Genomic DNA, 18,320 nt, shown 5'->3' with positions numbered 1-18,320 from the left:
ATGGCCCTGAGAATGGACCTGAGTGCCAAGTTTAGATCTAAATTTGAAGCCCTTCACCGGTATATTGTGACATCCCTATATGAGTGCAAAATTTTTAAACTGGGACAAAAAACAACACATTATCAATCAATCTGTCGATCAAATATTTTTACAGTTAAACTACAAGTGGTAAACTGCAAAAGAATATTTGAATGGCAAGCGTATATAGCCATTTTTTTCATGGAAAGTCACAGATGTTTCATTTCTGTCATCTACACAAGCAAACACCAATTGTCCGTCCTTTACCAATTTCTGGGCCAGTATCCTTGTTACCACACTTCCCAGTTTGAGCCTTCTATACTCTGGCTCAACATGCAACATCCCGACTGCACCATATTCCTGCTGAAACTCCCAGGCAACAGGGCGTCCGTCCTCGGTTTCAATGCAGACTGTTGGAAAATTATCAAAGTGATAACGTATCCATTGTCTCAGGTCTGTGTATTGTTCAAATTCGTCCCTATAAGGCCATGCATTTCTTACATTTTCTACGTGAGTTTGCTGTAATTCGGATAATTTGAATCCATCAGGAATTTTTCTGAAGTGACAAAACAGTTAAAACAAATACTGGTGTACCAGTAAGATAAAAATTTTGCTCATTGTAAAACTTTTGAAGTTTTTATCAAGGGCAGTAAATATTGTTCCTTTTATTAACTTAATTAACAAGAATAATTCTTACAAAGGCAGAATCATATCAGATGGAAATGTATAGACGTATGTTGTTCTGCACGCTTTTTTAATTGGACTGGACTCTGCAGACTTAATTAAGTTAACCAAGGAATCCATCACATCTTCCGTACACCCTGTAAATTATCGAGACAATCCGTTATCATGTTGATATTTAATTTAAAGAATTGACATAAGTTTCATTAAATCAACAACGTTACACATGTGATGTAAATGTTGACCGGTCGACAGGGGATGCCTATTCCTCCTAGGCACCTGATCCCTCTCTTGCGTTTCGTATTGTTTACAAGATTTATGAGATTTACCACTGTTCCCTATTTTACATTAAAGTTAAAAGGCAATGTGCGAAACATCTATCCTTCTGTTTTCACTAAATTGGAGGTGATAAAAGAAATAGAAACTTAAGACTTTATAAACATTGTTTTATGGTCCCAGCAGACAAAGCTTCTAATAATGTCCTCTTTGTTAATAAGGATAATTATTGTCATTGTATTTTTGTAAGAACATTTGTTTTTATTCCTACGTCTGGAAATCCAACCTATATTCATAGTTCACTTTCTAAGGCTAAAATTCTTCAAAATCGCATTTCAGTGTTTGATACGGATGGCATTCCAGTCATTCCTACCTATACTGGATTCCTAAACTTCATAAATTTATGATACAAAGATACATTGCCAGGTCCAATAACTGCTCTACCAAGCCCCTATCATTTTTTCTTTACAAAAATATGAAAACTGCTGTGAAGGATGTACTGTGCTACAGCATATTCTAGATGTGGTGTAAATTAGATGCGAATTCTCAAAAACTCGAAACAACCTTCAGAAAATTTAAATCACCAATTTTTTTTCTAAAATCAATAACATCAAAACGTACAACTTTTAATTTCTGCAATTTATATAACCATTTCTCACGATAAATCAAAATGAGAGACAACCGCTTCTGCAAAAAATAAAAATTAAAAAATGGAACTGGGAAATTTTCGAATCTTGTGATTAGAGAAAAACAAAATTGCTTTGTTAAAATTCACTCTAATTCTATATACAAGTACTCTCAGGTTTCGTGATCGGGAGACCATGGTTCGATTCACATTCGCCATGCCGCGTCAAACCTAATACGTAAACATATGTGGTGACTGTATGTAAACATATGTGGTGACTGTTCCTTCGCCAAGCGCCCGGCAATAGAGGTGATAGTCACGGGTCTTTCGGATGAGACCTTAAAGCCGAGGTCCCGTCTAGCGCTAGGAGTTGGCACGACAAAGAACCCTCTCTGCTCAATGGCCCTGAGTGTCGAGCATAGTTCTAAATTTGAAGCCCTTCACCGGCACACGGTGACGTCTCTATATCAGTGAAACATTCTCGAATGGGACGTTAAACAATATACAACCAATCAATCAATCTACATGAGACAAAGAAAACACTTGCTTTTGCCTTCAACTCGACATTCAGATATATCGACGACGTTTTATCAAATAACAATAGTTACTTCAATTCATATGTCGACTTGATATATCCCAGTGAACATGAAATTAAAGACATAATAGAGTCTGCCACATCTATTTCATATTTGGATGTTTTACCGACTACAGACGATATGGGCCTCCTTACAACTAAATGGTATGACAAAGAGATGACCTCAACTTTTCCATCGTCAACTTTTCTTATTTATGTAGTACCATTCAGCTATCGCCTGCATATGGTGTTTACGTCTCCGAACTCGGAACTTATTCGACACTCAAGAGCAAACTCTGAGAACGATAACTTTTTGAACTGAGGCAGGCTACTGATAGATAAGTTGAAGTTACAGGGATTTCAAAAACCTCGTTCAAAGTCAGCATTTTATAAATTTTCTGGTCTTTATAGTGACTTTGATAGCAAATAAAACCTATCGTTTGGTTGTATTTTGGCTGACGTGTTTTGTACCAATTGATAGACCTTTGTTTTTATACTCAATTTGACTACGGACTGTTCCGTCTACCTGATCAATATATGGGGCTAATGGCAGGTAGGGTTGGGTTTTGGCTAGAAATTTTGCATTGCAATATATTGCGATTTTTTTTTTTACTGTATTGTGATATGTATAGCAAGATTTACAACAAAAATTTAAATGAAATTTTCTTATTATATTAACTTCCTTTTACACATAGAATGTACATAACTATGATAATAACCAATAAAAGATATCTTGTTGATTGAATTACAGTTATGCAACTATATACACCCATGTGTTAACAGCTTCTGTCTTACTGTCTGGCATGATCGCAAACCTTTTTGACAGCTTTTCTTAAAATTTTATGTTAGAATTCCTACGTCCAAGCATTTTGCAGGTATATCGGTATTACAAAAGCGTATTGCAATACGATATTCTTCTCAACATACCGCAATATACCGGAATATCGGTTTTATTGCCCAGTCCTAATGACAGGTGTAACCGGTCAACAGGTGATGCTTACTCCTGTATTGTTTGTAGATTGTTTTTAGATCGAGCACTGTTCGTTATCTTCACCTTTTTCATATGACAAGCAGTCAAGGGGTACGGATTCGATTCTATGCAATACCCTGTTGTACCATAAGTTCTACTTAGTATGTTAGCTGCTGGGTAACAGTTGACAAGCAGAAAACTTCAAGAAATTAAAAATATTGAAATAAATGCTACCAAGGGAAGTTTGCATTCTGATTACAAATACAACCAATGTAAATGTCTCCACCCCTTAAATCCCTAAAGGATTTAATCGATCCTGTTGTTGCTTTAGAAATACCATAAAGGAGATTCATTAAGATAACTACTGAGAATTATTGAACGCATCAAATAAGTACTATTGAACACATTAAATACATGTCGTTATATCATGACAGTTAGAGACTTTAAACACAAGGTTTTCAACTATCTCCGTTTAAAGTTGCCATTTCGCAAATTCTATGTTCCTCATATTGACCTTGTTTGTATAGACATCATATCGTGGGATCATATTTTGACTGACGTGTTTCCCACCAAAAGTTAAGTCATTGTTTTTATACCATTTTGACTACAGATTACCTCGTTCTGCAATACAGAACGGCAAGTGTATCCGGCTGATAGGGGATGCTTACTCCTCTTAGTTACCTGATCCCACTACTGGTGTGTCCAGGGTTCGTGTTTTTCCCTGTTCATGATTCGCATTCTTCACTGGATTTATAGAATAATCACTGTTCGTTATCTTACCATTTACATCTTTAGGATTGACCAGACACTGATTCGTATTAATCACTGTTCGTTATCATCTTTAGGATTGATCAGACGCTGATTCGTATTAATCACTGTTTGTTATCTTACCATTTACATCTTTAGGATTGATCAGACGCTGATTCGTATTAATCACCGTTCGTTATCTTACCATTTACATCATTAGGATTGATCAGACACTGATTCGTATTAATCACTGTTCGTTATCATCTTTAGGATTGATCAGACGCTGATTCGTATTAATCACTGTTCGTTATCTTACCATTTACATCTTTAGGATTGACCAGACACTGATTCCTATTAATAACTATTCGTTATCTTACCATTTACATCTTTAGGTTGATCAGACACTGAAGTTATGGTCTATCTGAAACTGCAGTCATGAAAAAAAAAAATCACTGGGGTATGATCTAGGTTAGTCATGTGGTCAAATCCTGTCAATAAAGTTTGAAAGGCTTTCTGATCTGCAATTAATAAAGTACCATAATTGTGACAGAAAAAGGTCAATATCCACGAAACTTGAAACCGATATGCCTTTTTTCTTTTAAAATACTTTTTAAGATCTTGGTCAAATATCTTGCACAGGTACCTATTTGGTATAATACAAATCTATATATATATATATATATATATATATATATATATATATATATATATATATATATATATATATATATATATATATATATATATATATATATAACCATCTTATCCTTAACCTGGGTTTCTCCGACACGGAAAAGATAACATGCATTGATTTAGACGTGACATGCTAGAAAATGACACAGTTTTAAAGAAACGATCTAAATATGGTTTTATTGCTTTGACAGTTTGATGTCACAATAAACATTCACAATTAAAACTCTAACGTGATAAACCATTATATTATAGAACATTGGATATCAATTAATTGTTAGTGCACACAGGTACATTACTTTTTTTTTAACTTTGTCAGTCTCGTTACCTGCAATGATTAAAGGTGATGCTAGCACTGTGAAGGCATGGCGCAATAATTTTTCTAGGGCTTGGCAAAAGTCTGGATCTTTACAGAAACCAATTGCCCGAGCGGCAGTCTCTTTTTTCTGTAAAAGAAGTTAAGATTCATTCAAGTTTAGGGGAAATTGAAACTAAACTTATACATCACAAGACCTACCTTGCCATCAACGATAACAACAGCAGAAAACTCTGGCCAGCTGTCCACCAGGACTGTTTTATCAGTCAATAGTCCTCTCCTCAGCAATTTGAAGTGATTGTAAGCCTTAAAAACACGATATTTCATATACGAGCATGTATAAAAAAAAATTCTTCCATCCAAGTAGATAACAGGGCGATAGAAAAGAATAATAATAAATATATATTGTATTATTGAATGATCGTCTTAATCGTCGTGTTCAGTCAATGGAAATTATGATTATGTCAAACTGCTTTAATCTATAAAAATGGAAGATTTTTTACAAGAATGTATTATAGAAAGTAATTACCTGGGGATTTCTATAAGGTATGGAGATAGCAAAATTTATTCATCGGGTTTTGGTAATTGATTAGAACACATATTTACAAAACTTTATCTTTTATAGGCTATAAAATGAAGCAATAATAAGCAACAGTCATACATACACACAAAGAAACAGGTAGGGCAGTCTCCAAGTCCTTCTCTAATTTGCCATACTCTGTTGGGTCCAACACTCGAACCGCCATTTCAGACCCGTGACTGATATTCTGAATATACGAGTACCAAGATTATCTGTAGTTTACATAATATGAACCAAACTGAATATCTAATTGAATGTCTCCACATATGAATCACGCTCTTGAGCAGAGGAGCGGATCTAAACCTTTGGCTTGCCAAGCTGTATATGAATATATTAGCGATCCTTAGATAAAAAAAAAAAAATGCATTGTCTGGTGTTTCTTTGCATTTTAGTTTATGAGATTGCATAAAATATGTACCGTGTAATAGTCTTTTTTTATTTGTAAATTGAGAAAATGCTGTGCATACGACATCATGAAAATAACCTATTTTCTTACATGTTCTGAATTTTGACATGAATTCTGAAATGTCACCAAATTCAATGGTAAACAAACGTTTTAAAAAAATTATTAATTCGTGTGAAAAGTTAAGGGTGGATACTACAAAATCCAGATTGGCTGAGATAGTCAAAATTTAACTGAAAGTTCTTTTGCACTAGTTTGAATAATACATAACGTACTTTAATATTTTAAATGAAAAAATAAGGTATTTGATAAAAATTTTAAGTGTTTTGAAATTCTCATATTTTCTTTCCTCTTTTTATTTTTTCAAAGAATGCATTCAAAAGTGTAAAGTACATTAGACACATTTATCTTGTTACTACATTTAATGAATTAAACACTAGAGTAATGGGCTATATAGTAGTTATCAATTATTGGACTATTATGAATGGGAAATTAAAATTTATTTCTTACAACATATATTATTATTGCGGTAGTACAAGGAATATTTTTTCCGAATATTCCATATTTATAGTGAGTGGTAAGACTTGTAGAATATTTTAGCATTGCACTATTGTTATGCAGAATTTTTTCAAAGCACTATATATAGATTTTAATTTTGCCCAAACTTTTTGTTTGCAAAACAAAATTAGGCCCATCTAAAAAAAACCACAACAACAACATGATTTCTTCTGCTCTTCTTCTGCTTATCCACCCTGACAGCTGACAGATATATATATATATATATATATATATATAGGAAATTTATACCTATTATAATTTTTTCCGACTAACCGATTACAGATTTTCTAACCGATTACCATCGTTCCGACCGAGTAACCGGTTAACCGATTACAAATTGCCATCCCTAATATATATATATATATATATATATTCACAGTGAGAAAGAATATCAAAGTCATATTTTGTCACAGTGTGAAAGACTAGCAAAACTCTCGATTTTCCTTCCCTTCGCGAAGAGTGTTGTAAAAGATACTCCCTGGCCTGTCATAAGGTAGAAAGAGTAAATAATCCACCCTGACAGAGACTAGAACTGCCAATGTTTCTCCAAGAATTTTGTTGAAATCATGTTTACAATGTTTTCAATCTCACAATCGTATGGAACGCCAAATTAACATAATGTATTCAAATAATTGCACCTACCCAGTATCATCAAATATTTATACCTATCTTCAAAAGAATTGAAGATAGATACAATTGAATTAAAGATAGGTCTAAATTAATTAATGACAGGTGTAAACAATTTACATCTATTTTAAAATTATTGGACCTAGCTTCAAATGAATTAAACCTATCTTTAATTTCATTATAGAGTAATGGGTAGCGTATTTGGCTATGCCTATCATCACTGAATCTGAGGGGATATTAGAAAATGGACTCTTCCAATAAGCTGAACACCCCTATGGTTGGTAGAATAAGCCAAGTGTATAAAAAGGAGACGCTGGCAGCTTCCTAGCTTGTGAGGACTGAGTTAGTAGAAGTGTTGACTGAGAGAAGAAAGCAGCTGCAGAAGACGAGAGGTAAAGAAAAAGCCCTCTTAAAGAAATATACATAAGAGAGCAAAGGTTGGAATTAAAGCACTAGTGGAAAGAGAGCAGTCTAGAGGAATTGTGTGAGGTACCGGGGCGAAGTAATTCTGAATGAGGGTGAAAGAACCTGGTACTTCACAAAACAAAAGGAACTCTGGCTGTTCCAGGAACATAGTGCAGGTTACCTTGCTCCGGAACAACGGTCTACCATTCTAAATTATTTGTACATAGATCCAATCAATTACAATTCAGAAGAGTGAGAGACAAAATATAAAGAGAACCCTTGACCCTTGTAGAACCCAGTTTTCCACGTTACAGTAGGTACATGTAGTGATGTACTAGGATTGATTCAATTACAGATAGGCTTATTTGAATTCTACCAGACTCTAAGTCATTTTAAAATAGGTATACACTTGATTTAAAGATAGATACAGTTAAAAACCTACACAAATGATCAAATGATTTGAAGATAGGTGCAAATCAATTATATCTAGGTTCAATTCAATTGCATTTATCTTCAAATTAATTACACTTATTTTCAATTCTTGGTATACGTACTTGTACCTTTTTTCAATTTAACAATATCCATCTTCAAATCCATTGTACATATCTTTAGTTGATAGATACAATCGGGGTAGCTGCAGAACTGTAATCGTTATGGTTAAGATATTTGTCGCCCGCATGGCGCAGTGGCTAGAGGCGTTCGCTCTAGAGTCGAGGAGTAAGGAGTTGATCCTTACGTCGCGGGTTCGAATCCCACTGTGGGACGTGGAAACCGGTCCTTCGGATGAGACCGTATAAACTGAGGTCCTATGTCGCAGTAAATGCTGGCATGAAAAAGATCCCTCACTGCTCAATGGCCCTAAAGGTTAAATTTGCAGCTCTCCACCGGCAAGTGGTGGCGTCTCCATATGAGTGTAAAATTCTCGAAAGGGACGTTAAACAGTACACAAACAAACACATATATTAGTCTTTGACCATATAAAATGTAAAACCATAACGCTAAAGTTCCGCAACTACAATCAGGGACCTATGTAGTATATAGGTCTCTGATATAATTGAATTAAACCTATTTTCAATTTATTTGGAGAAAGGTAAAATTGATGTGAAGACAGGTACAAATAATTAAAAATAGGTACAAATGTTTGAATATATAATTATTAATTTTGCGGCCCGCGTTCCATACAATCGCTTAGCTACATGTACATATACTGATGTCTCAAAAGCTCAGCTATGACGTCATAACCTATGACACTGTGTTACGGAAAGACGAAGCACTCGTGAAATTATCAAAGAAATCTGTCCCACTTCCACTCTTGAAATAAATTCCATATCCAACTACGAAACATTGAATATCCTTAATTATTTATTAAAGCTTGTATTTCATAATTTGATTCCGGCGCAGTGGTTAATTAGAGCGTCTGCTCTAGAGTCGAGGAGTAAGGAGTTGATCCTTACTTCGCGGGTTCGAATCCTACTGTGGGACGTGGAGACCGGTCCTTCGGATGAGACCGTATAAACCGAGGTACCGTGTTGCAGTAGGTGCTGGCACGAAAAAGATCCCTCACTGCTCAATGGCCCTGAGTGCCGAGTATAGGTCAAAATTTGTAGCCCTCCGCCAAGTGGTGGCGTCTCCATATGAGTGAAAAATTCTCGAGAGGGACGTTTAACAGCAAACAAACAAACAAAAATTATTTGATTCTAGTAAATAAATGTATACCGGTAATACGATGCTCTATTGATAAAGCCTATGTGGTAGTATGTACAATGTATAACTTTGAAATGATGTCTCCGTATTTCTTTCTTCTGTCCAATATATTGTAATGGTTTGGACCATGGATATCGGCCTGGGTAGCTCTATCAGTCGGTATAGTAAACTGACTTTGACTCTGACACTGACAAGTGATGCATGGGTTCCGGGTTCGATTCCCGGTCCAGCCAAACATTTTCTCCTTTTCTGTTACATAATTTGGTGCCGTTGACTACCCCTGGACTAGCAGGTGAAAGTCCTTCCAGGGGCAATAAGAACTTGGGTTGTGTCTTCGAAAAAATATCGAGTTAAGGGCCACAGCAAGTGTTTTCTTTTTTCTCATGTATGGGATTTTGAATGAATTCTGCTTCATATGAGTAGTCTAATATAATAAAACCATTTCAAAAAATTGTCATACATCGGTGAACTACACCGATGTATTAATGCTGGATTGAGCAATGTTCATCATTTGTTCTAAAGCACTGGTGTTGGTTCTATTCTTTATTTAATTGACAAAAATTGACCCCCCCCCCCAAAAAAAAAAAAAAAAACTTTTGAAATTGATTGCATACCAGGAAAACAAATTACAAAAGGTTTGTGCTTCGAAAGTGACAAGTCTTTGAAGCAATTAGAAAGAACTGTAGAGCATACAATTTTAATGAAAAATATTTGCAATTAAAGCAAAATATTGCATTTACAGCTAGCACCTTAACACATACATGTAGCTTCGTACAACATTGAAATCAACTCAGATCAGAGACACAAATAAATTGTTTTTTTTTATGTCTCTGCTCAAATTTACCTGAAAAATCTTATTCTACACCTGAGTAACCTCATGACCTAGATTCAAACTTAATGTGGAACTTGTTTGCCAAATTGTATTGTATTTCGCTATCCAGCAAAAAACTTTACCGTTTTTTGTAATTCGCTGTAATTGATTAACCGCCATCGATATATCATAATGTCAAGCTGAAGAGTTTAAGCAAGAGTTTATTCATCTCAGCTAGGTATTGAGAATACAAAAACAGATATCAGCTAATAAAGGAGCACAATTTGCTCCCATAGAAATTCAGATATGTTGCTGGAAGATTGGTCTCTATAGACTATGAGTCAATGAGGAACTACAGCATCTTTTTGATATGAATTTCAGGGTTCTGGGTTAGGGTTAAAATCTGATTAATTTTTTTTTTACAAAGTCATTTTGTTGATGATTATTAATAACATGGTATAAACATTTCCATAACCTTTTTTTCTCGAAGAAGCATTTGTCTATGACTTCAAATTGACTTCTCTCTAAGGTATCATGAGAAATGTAAAGTGTTGCAGAAATATGTTTTGATACCCTTAATTTTAGAAGAATAAGCGATTTTGAATTTTCTAGACGTTCTTTGGAGTTTTTTTTTTTTTGTTTCTTTTTTTTTTTTGAGAATTCACATTTGATTTCTTGAATATGTTGTCGCATAGTATGTTTGAAGTTTCTCCTTCACACCGGTTAATATTTTTATGAGGAGTAAAGAAAGGGGCTTGTTAGAACATTTACTGGATCCTGCAGTTTGTTTGAAAATATTTTTTGGATCAAGTATAGGTACTACCTTGACTTGATCCAAAGGATAAATATTTCTTTTAATTCCGCTGTTCCTATACGTTTTACGTGCTCTGCGTTATTTCTCTTTTCTGTTGTTCGGTGGTCATGGTAGCCTCGTGGTGGGGCTTTGGCTTCGTGATCGGGAGGTCGGGGTTCGATTCTCCTTCGCTGTGGCGAGTCAAACCTAAGACCTCTCTTGACACGTAAGGGGTGGCATGATAAAGAACTCTCACTGCTCAATGGCCCTGAGAATGGACCCGAGTGCCAAGTTTAGATCTAAATTTGAAGCCCTTCACCGGTATATTGTGACATCCCTATATGAGTGCAAAATTTTTAAACTGGGACAAAAAAAAACAACATATACAACATATTATTAATCAATCTGTCGATGAAATATTTTTACAGTTAAACTACAAGTGGTAAACTGCAAAAGAATATTTGAATGGCAAGCGTATATAGAAAGTCACAGATGTTTCATTTCTGTCATCTACACAAGCAAACACCAATTGTCCGTCATTTACCAATTTCTGGGCCAGTATCCTTGTTACCACACTTCCCAGTTTGAGCCTTCTGTACTCTGGCTCGACATGTAACATGCCGACTGCACCATATTCCTGCTGAAACTCCCAGGCAACAGGGCGTCCGTCCTCGGTTTCAATGCAGACTGTTGGAAAATTATCAAAGTGATAACGTATCCATTGTCTCAGATCTGCGTATTGTTCAAATTCGTCCCTATAAGGCCATGCATTTCTTACATTTTCTACGTGAGTTTGCTGTAACTCGGATAGCTTGAATCCATCAGGAATTTTTCTGAAGTGACAAAACAGTTAAAACAAATACTGGTGTACCAGTAAGATAAAAATTTTGCTCATTGTAAAACTTTTGAAGTTTTTATCAAGGGCAGTAAATATTGTTCCTTTTATTAACTTAATTAACAAGAATAATTCTTACAAAGGCAGAATCATATCAGGTGGAAATGTATAGACGTATGTTGTTCCGCCCGCTTTTTTAATTGGACTGGACTCTGCAGACTTGAATAAGTTAACCAAGGAATCCACCACATCTTCCGTACACCCTGTAAATTATCGAGACAATCCGTTATCATGTTGATATTTAATCTAAAGAATTGACATAAGTTTCATTAAATCAACAACGTCACACATGTGATGTTGACCGGTCGACAGAGGATTCTTATTCCTCCTAGGCACCTGATCCCTCCTCTTGCGTTTCGTATTGTTTACAAGATTTATGAGATTTACCACTGTTCCGTATTTTACATTAAAGTTAAAAGGCAATGTGCGAAACATCTATCCTTCTGTTTTCACTAAATTGGAGGTGATAAAAGAAATAGAAACTTAAGACTTTATAAACAATGTTTTATGGTCCCAGCAGACAAAGCTTGTAATAATGTCCTATTTGTTTGTAAGGCTAATTATTGTAATTGTATTTTTGTAAGAAAACTTGGTTTTAATTCTACGTCTGGAAATCCAACCTATACTCATAGTTCACTTTCTAAGGCTAAAATTCTTCAAAATCGCATTTCAGTATTTGATACGGATGGCATTCCAGTCTTCCCTACCTACACTGGATTCCTAAACTTCATAAATTCATGATACAAAGATATATTGCCAGGTCCAGTAGCTGCTCTACCAAGCCCCTTTCATTTTTTCTTTACAAAAATATGAAAACTGCTGTGAAGGATGTACTGTGCTACAGCATATTCTAGATGTGGTGTAAATTAGATGCGAATTCTCAAAAACTCTAAACAACTTTCAGAAAAATTAAATCACCAATTTTTTTTCTAAAATCAATAACATCAAAACGTACAACTTTTAATTTCTGCAATTTATATAACCATTTCTCACGATAAATTAAAATGTATTTTTTTATGATAGACAACCGCTTCTGCAAAAAAAAAATAAAAATTAAAAAACGGAACTGGGAAATTTTCGAATCTTGTGATTAGTCAAAAACAAAATTGCTTTGTTAAAATTCACTCTAATTCTATATACAAGTACTCTGAGTTTCGTGGTCGGGAGACCATAGTTCGATTCTCAATCGCCGTGCCGCGTCAAACCTAATACGTAAACATATGTGGTGACTGTATGTAAACATATGTGGTGACTGTTCCTTCGCCAAGCGCCCGGCAGTAGATGTGATAGTCACGGGTCTTTCGGATGAGACCTTAAAGCCGAGGTCCCGTCTAGCGCTAGGAGTTGGCACGACAAAGAACCCTCTCTGCTCAATGGCCCAGTACCGAGAATAGTTCTAAATTTGAAGCCCTTCACCGGCACACGGTGACGTCTCTATATCAGTGAAACATTCTCGAATGGGACGTTAAACAATATACAACCAATCAATCAATCTACATGAGACAAAGAAAACACTTGCTTTTGCCATCAACTCGACATTCAGATATATCGACGACGTTTTATCAAATAACAGTAGTTACTTCCATTCATATGTCGACTTGATATATCCCAGTGAACATGAAATTAAGGACATAATAGCGTCTGCCACATCTGTTTCATATTTGGATGTTTTACCGACTATAGACGACATGGGCCTCCTTACAACTAAATGGTATGACAAAGAGATGACCTCAACTTTTCCATCGTCAACTTTTCTTATTTATGTAGTACCATTCAGCTATCGCCTGCATATGGTGTTTACGTCTCCGAACTCCGAACTTATTCGACACTCAAGAGCAAACTTTGAGAAGGATAACTTTTTGAACTGAGGCAGGCTACTGACAGATAAGTTGATGTTACAGGGATTTCAAAAACCTAGTTTAAAGTCAGCATTTTATAAATTTTCTGGTCTTTATAGTGACTTTGATAGCAAATAAAACCTATCGTTTGGTTGTATTTTGGCTGACCTGTTTTATACCAATTGCTAGGCCTTTGTTTTTATACTCAATTTGACTACGGACTGTTCCGTCTACCTGATCAATATATAGGGCTCATGGCAGGTAGGGCTGGGTTTTGGCTAGAAATTTTACATTGCAATATATTGCGATTTTTTTTTTACTGTATTGTGATATGTATAGCAAGATTTACAACAAAAATTTAAATGAAATTTTCTTATTATATTAACTTCCTTTTACACGTAGAATGTACATAACTATGATAAATAACCAATAAAAGGTATCTTGTTGATTGAGTTATGCAACTAAATACACCCATGTGTTAACAGCTTTTGTCTTAATGTCTGGCATGATCGCAAACCTTTTTGACAACTTTTCTTAAAGTTTCATGTTAGAATTCCTGATTCCAAGCATTTTGCCGGTATATTGGTATTACAAAAGCATATTGCAATACGATATTTTTGTCAACATACCGCAATATACCGGAATATCGGTTTTATTGCCCAGTCCTAATGACAGGTGTAACCGGTCAACAGGTGATGCTTACTCCTGTATTGTTTGTAGATTTTTTTTAGATCGAGCACTGTTCGTTATCTTCACCGTTTTCATATAACAAGCAGTCAAGGGGTACGGATTCGATTCTATGCAATGCCCTGTTATACCATAAGTTCTACTTAGTATATTAGCTGCTGGGTAACCGTTGACAAGCAGAAAACTTCAAGAAAATAAAAATATTGAAATAAATGCTACCAAGGGAAATTTGCATTCTGATAACAAATACAACCAATGTAAATGTCTCCACCCCTTAAATCCCTAAAGGATTTAATCGATCCTGTTGTTGCTTTAGAAATACCATAAAGGAGATTCATTAAGATAACTACTGAGAATTATTGGACGCATCAAATACTACTGAACACATTAAATACATGTTGTTATATCATGACATTAAGAGACTTCAACCTCAGGGTTTTCAACTATCTCCGTTTAAAGTCGCCATTTCGCAAATTCTATGTTCCTCATATTGACCTTGTTTGTATATAAATCATATCGTGGGATCATATTTTGACTGACGTGTTTCCCACCAATAGTTAAGTCATTGTTTTTATACCATTTTGACTACAGATTACCTCGTTCTGCAATACGGATGCTTTCTCCTCTTAGGTACCTGATCCCACCACTGCTATTTCCAGGGTTCGTGTTTTTCCCTGTTCATGATTCGCATTCTTCACTGGATTTATAGAATAATCACAGTTCGTAATCTTACCATTTACATCTTTAGGATTGATCAGACACTGATTCGTATTAATCACTGATCGTTATCATCTTTAAGATTGATCAGACACTGATTCGTATTAATCACTATTCGTTATCTTACCATTTACATCTTTAGGATTGATCAGACGCTGATTCGTATTAATCACTATTCGTTATCTTACCATTTACATCTTTACGATTGACCAGACGCTGATTCGTATTAATCACTGTTCGTTATCATTTTTAGGATTGATCAGACACTGATTTGTATAAATCACTGTTCGTTATCATCTTTAGGATTGATCAGACGCTGATTCGTATTAATCACTGTTCATTATCTTACCATTTACATCTTTAGGATTGATCAAACGCTGATTCGTATTAATCACTGTTCGTTATCATCTTTAGGATTGATCAGACACTGATTCGTATAAATCACTGTTCGTAATCTTACCATTTACATCTTCAGATTGATCAGACGCTGATTCGTATAAATCACTGTTCGTAATCTTACCATTTACATCTTCAGATTGATCAGACGCTGATTCATATTAATCACTATTCGTTATCTTACCATTTACATCTTTAGGATTGATCAGACGCTGATTCGTATAAATCACTGTTCGTAATCTTACCATTTACATCTTCAGATTGATCAGACACTGATTCGTATTAATCACTGTTCGTTATCATCTTTAGGATTGATTAGACGCTGATTCGTATTAATCACTGTTCATTATCTTACCATTTACATCTTTAGGATTGATTAGACGCTGATTCGTATTAATCACTGTTCATTATCTTACCATTTACATCTTTAGGATTGATCAAACGCTGATTCGTATTAATCACTGTTCGTTATCATCTTTAGGATTGATCAGACACTGATTCGTATAAATCACTGTTCGTAATCTTACCATTTACATCTTCAGATTGATCAGACGCTGATTCGTATAAATCACTGTTCGTAATCTTACCATTTACATCTTCAGATTGATCAGACGCTGATTCATATTAATCACTATTCGTTATCTTACCATTTACATCTTTAGGATTGATCAGACGCTGATTCGTATAAATCACTGTTCGTAATCTTACCATTTACATCTTCAGATTGATCAGACACTGATTCGTATTAATCACTGTTCGTTATCATCTTTAGGATTAATTAGACGCTGATTCGTATTAATCACTGTTCATTATCTTACCATTTACATCTTTAGGATTGATTAGACGCTGATTCGTATTAATCACTGTTCATTATCTTACCATTTACATCTTTAGGATTGATCAGACACTGATTCATATTAATCACTATTCGTTATCTTACCATTAACATCTTTAGGGTTGATCAGACACTGATTCGTATTAATCACTGTTCGTAATCTTACTATTTACATCTTCAGATTGATCAGACACTGATTCGTATTAATCACTGTTCGTTGTCATCTTTAGGATTGATCAGACACTGATTCGTAATAATCACTGTTCGTTATCTTACCATTTACATCTTCAGATTGATCAAACGCTGATTCGTATTAATCACTGTTCATTATCGTACCATTTACATCTTTAGGATTGATCAGACACTGAAGTTATGGTCTATCTGAAACTGCAGTCATGAAAAAAAATCGCTGGGGTATGATCTAGGTTAATCATGTGGTCAAATCCTGTCAGTAAAGTTTGAAAGGCTTTCTGCTCTTCAATAAATAAAGTACCATAATTGTGACCAAAAAAGTCAATATCCACGAAACTTGAAACCGATATGCCTTTTTTCTTTTGATCTTGGTCAAATATCTTGCACAGATACCTATTTGGTATAATACAAATCTATATATATAACCATTTTACCCTTAACCTGGGTTTCCCCGACACGGAAAAGATAACATGCATTGCTTTAGACGTGACATGCTAGAAAATGACACAGTTTTAAAGAAACGACCTAAATATGGATTTATTGCTTTGACAGTTTGATGTCACAATAAACATTCACATTTAAAACTCTAACGTGATAAACCATTATATTATAGAACATTGAATATCAATTAATTGTTAGGGCACACTGGTGCATTACTTTTTTTTTTAATTTTGTCGGTCTCGTTACCTGCAATGACTAAAGGTGATGCTAGCACTTTGGAGGCATGGCGCAATAATTTTTCTAGGGATTGGCAAAAGTCTGGATCTTTACAGAAACCAATTGCCCAAGCCGCAGTTTCTTTTTTCTATAAAAGAAGTTAAGATTCATTCAAGTTTAGGGGAAATTGAAAGTAAACTATACATTATAAGACTTACCTTGCTGTCAACAATAACAAGAGCAGAGAACTCTGGCCAACTGTCCACCAGGACTGTTTTGTCAGTCAGTATTCCTCTCTGTAGCAATTTGAAGTGAGTGAAAACCTTAAAAACACAATATTTCATATATGTATAAAAAAAACTTCCTCCATCCAAGTAGATAACAGGGCGATAGAAACGAATAATGATAAAATATATATTGTATTATTGAATGATCGTCTTAATGGTCGTGTTCAGTCAACGGAAATAATGAGTATGTCTGTCTAACTGCGTTAATCTATAAAAAATTGAAGATTTTTACAAAAATGTATTATGAAAATACATTATCCGGGAATTTCAAAAAGTCATGGAGATACTGAGTAACAAAATTTATTCATTGGGTTTCGGTAATTGATAAGAAGAACACATATATACAAAACTTTTATAGGCTATAAAATGAAGCAATGAAATGCAACAGTCATACATACCCCCAAAGAAACAGGTAGGGCAGTCTCCAAGTCCTTCTCCAACTTGCCATACTCTGTTGGGTCCAACACTCGAACAGCCATTTTGTCCTATTATATCAGACCCGTGACTGGTATTCTGAATCTACGAGTACCTACTAGGCTATCTAAAGTTTACGTAATATGAACTAAACTGAATATCTAATTCAATGTCTCCACATATGAATCACCTTTGCTAGCCACGGTTCCAATCCCCTCTTGAGCAGAGGAGCGGATCTAAACCTTTGGCTTGCCAAGCTGTACATGAATATATTAGTGATCCTTAGATAAAGAAATGCATCGTCTGGTGTTTCTTTGCATTTTAGTTTATGAGATTGCATAAAATATGTACCACGTAATAGTCTTATTTGTAAATTGAGAAAACGCCATGCATACGACATCATGAAAGTAACCTATATTCTTACATGTTCTGAATTTTGACATGAATTCTGAAATGTCACCAAATTCAATGATAAACAAGCGTTTAAACAAATGATTAATTCGTGTAAAAAGTTAGGGATGGATTCTACAAAATCCAAATTGGCTGAGATAGTCAAAAGTTAACTGAAAGTTCTTTTGCACTAGTTTGAATAATACATAACGTACTTTAATGTTTTAAATGAAT

General features: G+C 34.9%; 2 protein-coding genes across 2 annotated transcripts; both read right to left on the bottom strand.

Moving 5' to 3' along the window:
- Positions 1-126: 126 nt before the first annotated feature.
- Positions 127-5,710, bottom strand: LOC133183387 (glycine N-acyltransferase-like). The gene is made up of 5 exons (XM_061318349.1): positions 5,563-5,710; positions 5,099-5,203; positions 4,910-5,027; positions 716-839; positions 127-574 (listed from the first exon to the last, which is right to left on the bottom strand). Exons 1-5 carry the CDS (start codon positions 5,641-5,643, stop codon positions 160-162), a joined length of 843 nt encoding a protein of 280 aa, XP_061174333.1. The 5' UTR covers positions 5,644-5,710; the 3' UTR covers positions 127-159.
- A 4,480-nt stretch (positions 5,711-10,190) lies between these two features.
- LOC133183386 (glycine N-acyltransferase-like) lies at positions 10,191-17,952 on the bottom strand. Its single transcript, XM_061318348.1, has 5 exons — positions 17,681-17,952; positions 17,214-17,318; positions 17,026-17,143; positions 11,753-11,876; positions 10,191-11,611 (listed from the first exon to the last, which is right to left on the bottom strand). Exons 1-5 carry the CDS (start codon positions 17,759-17,761, stop codon positions 11,212-11,214), a joined length of 828 nt encoding a protein of 275 aa, XP_061174332.1. The 5' UTR covers positions 17,762-17,952; the 3' UTR covers positions 10,191-11,211.
- Positions 17,953-18,320: the final 368 nt, after the last annotated feature.

This window comes from Saccostrea echinata, unplaced genomic scaffold, assembly GCF_033153115.1.
Source record: "Saccostrea echinata isolate AGI-Se365-2 ecotype Australia unplaced genomic scaffold, CSIRO_AGI_Sech_v1 ptg000009l, whole genome shotgun sequence".
Classification (NCBI taxonomy): Eukaryota; Metazoa; Mollusca; class Bivalvia; order Ostreida; family Ostreidae; genus Saccostrea; species Saccostrea echinata.
The sequence above is the reverse complement of the archived record's forward strand: the minus strand, read 5'-3'. Positions and strand labels throughout refer to the sequence as shown.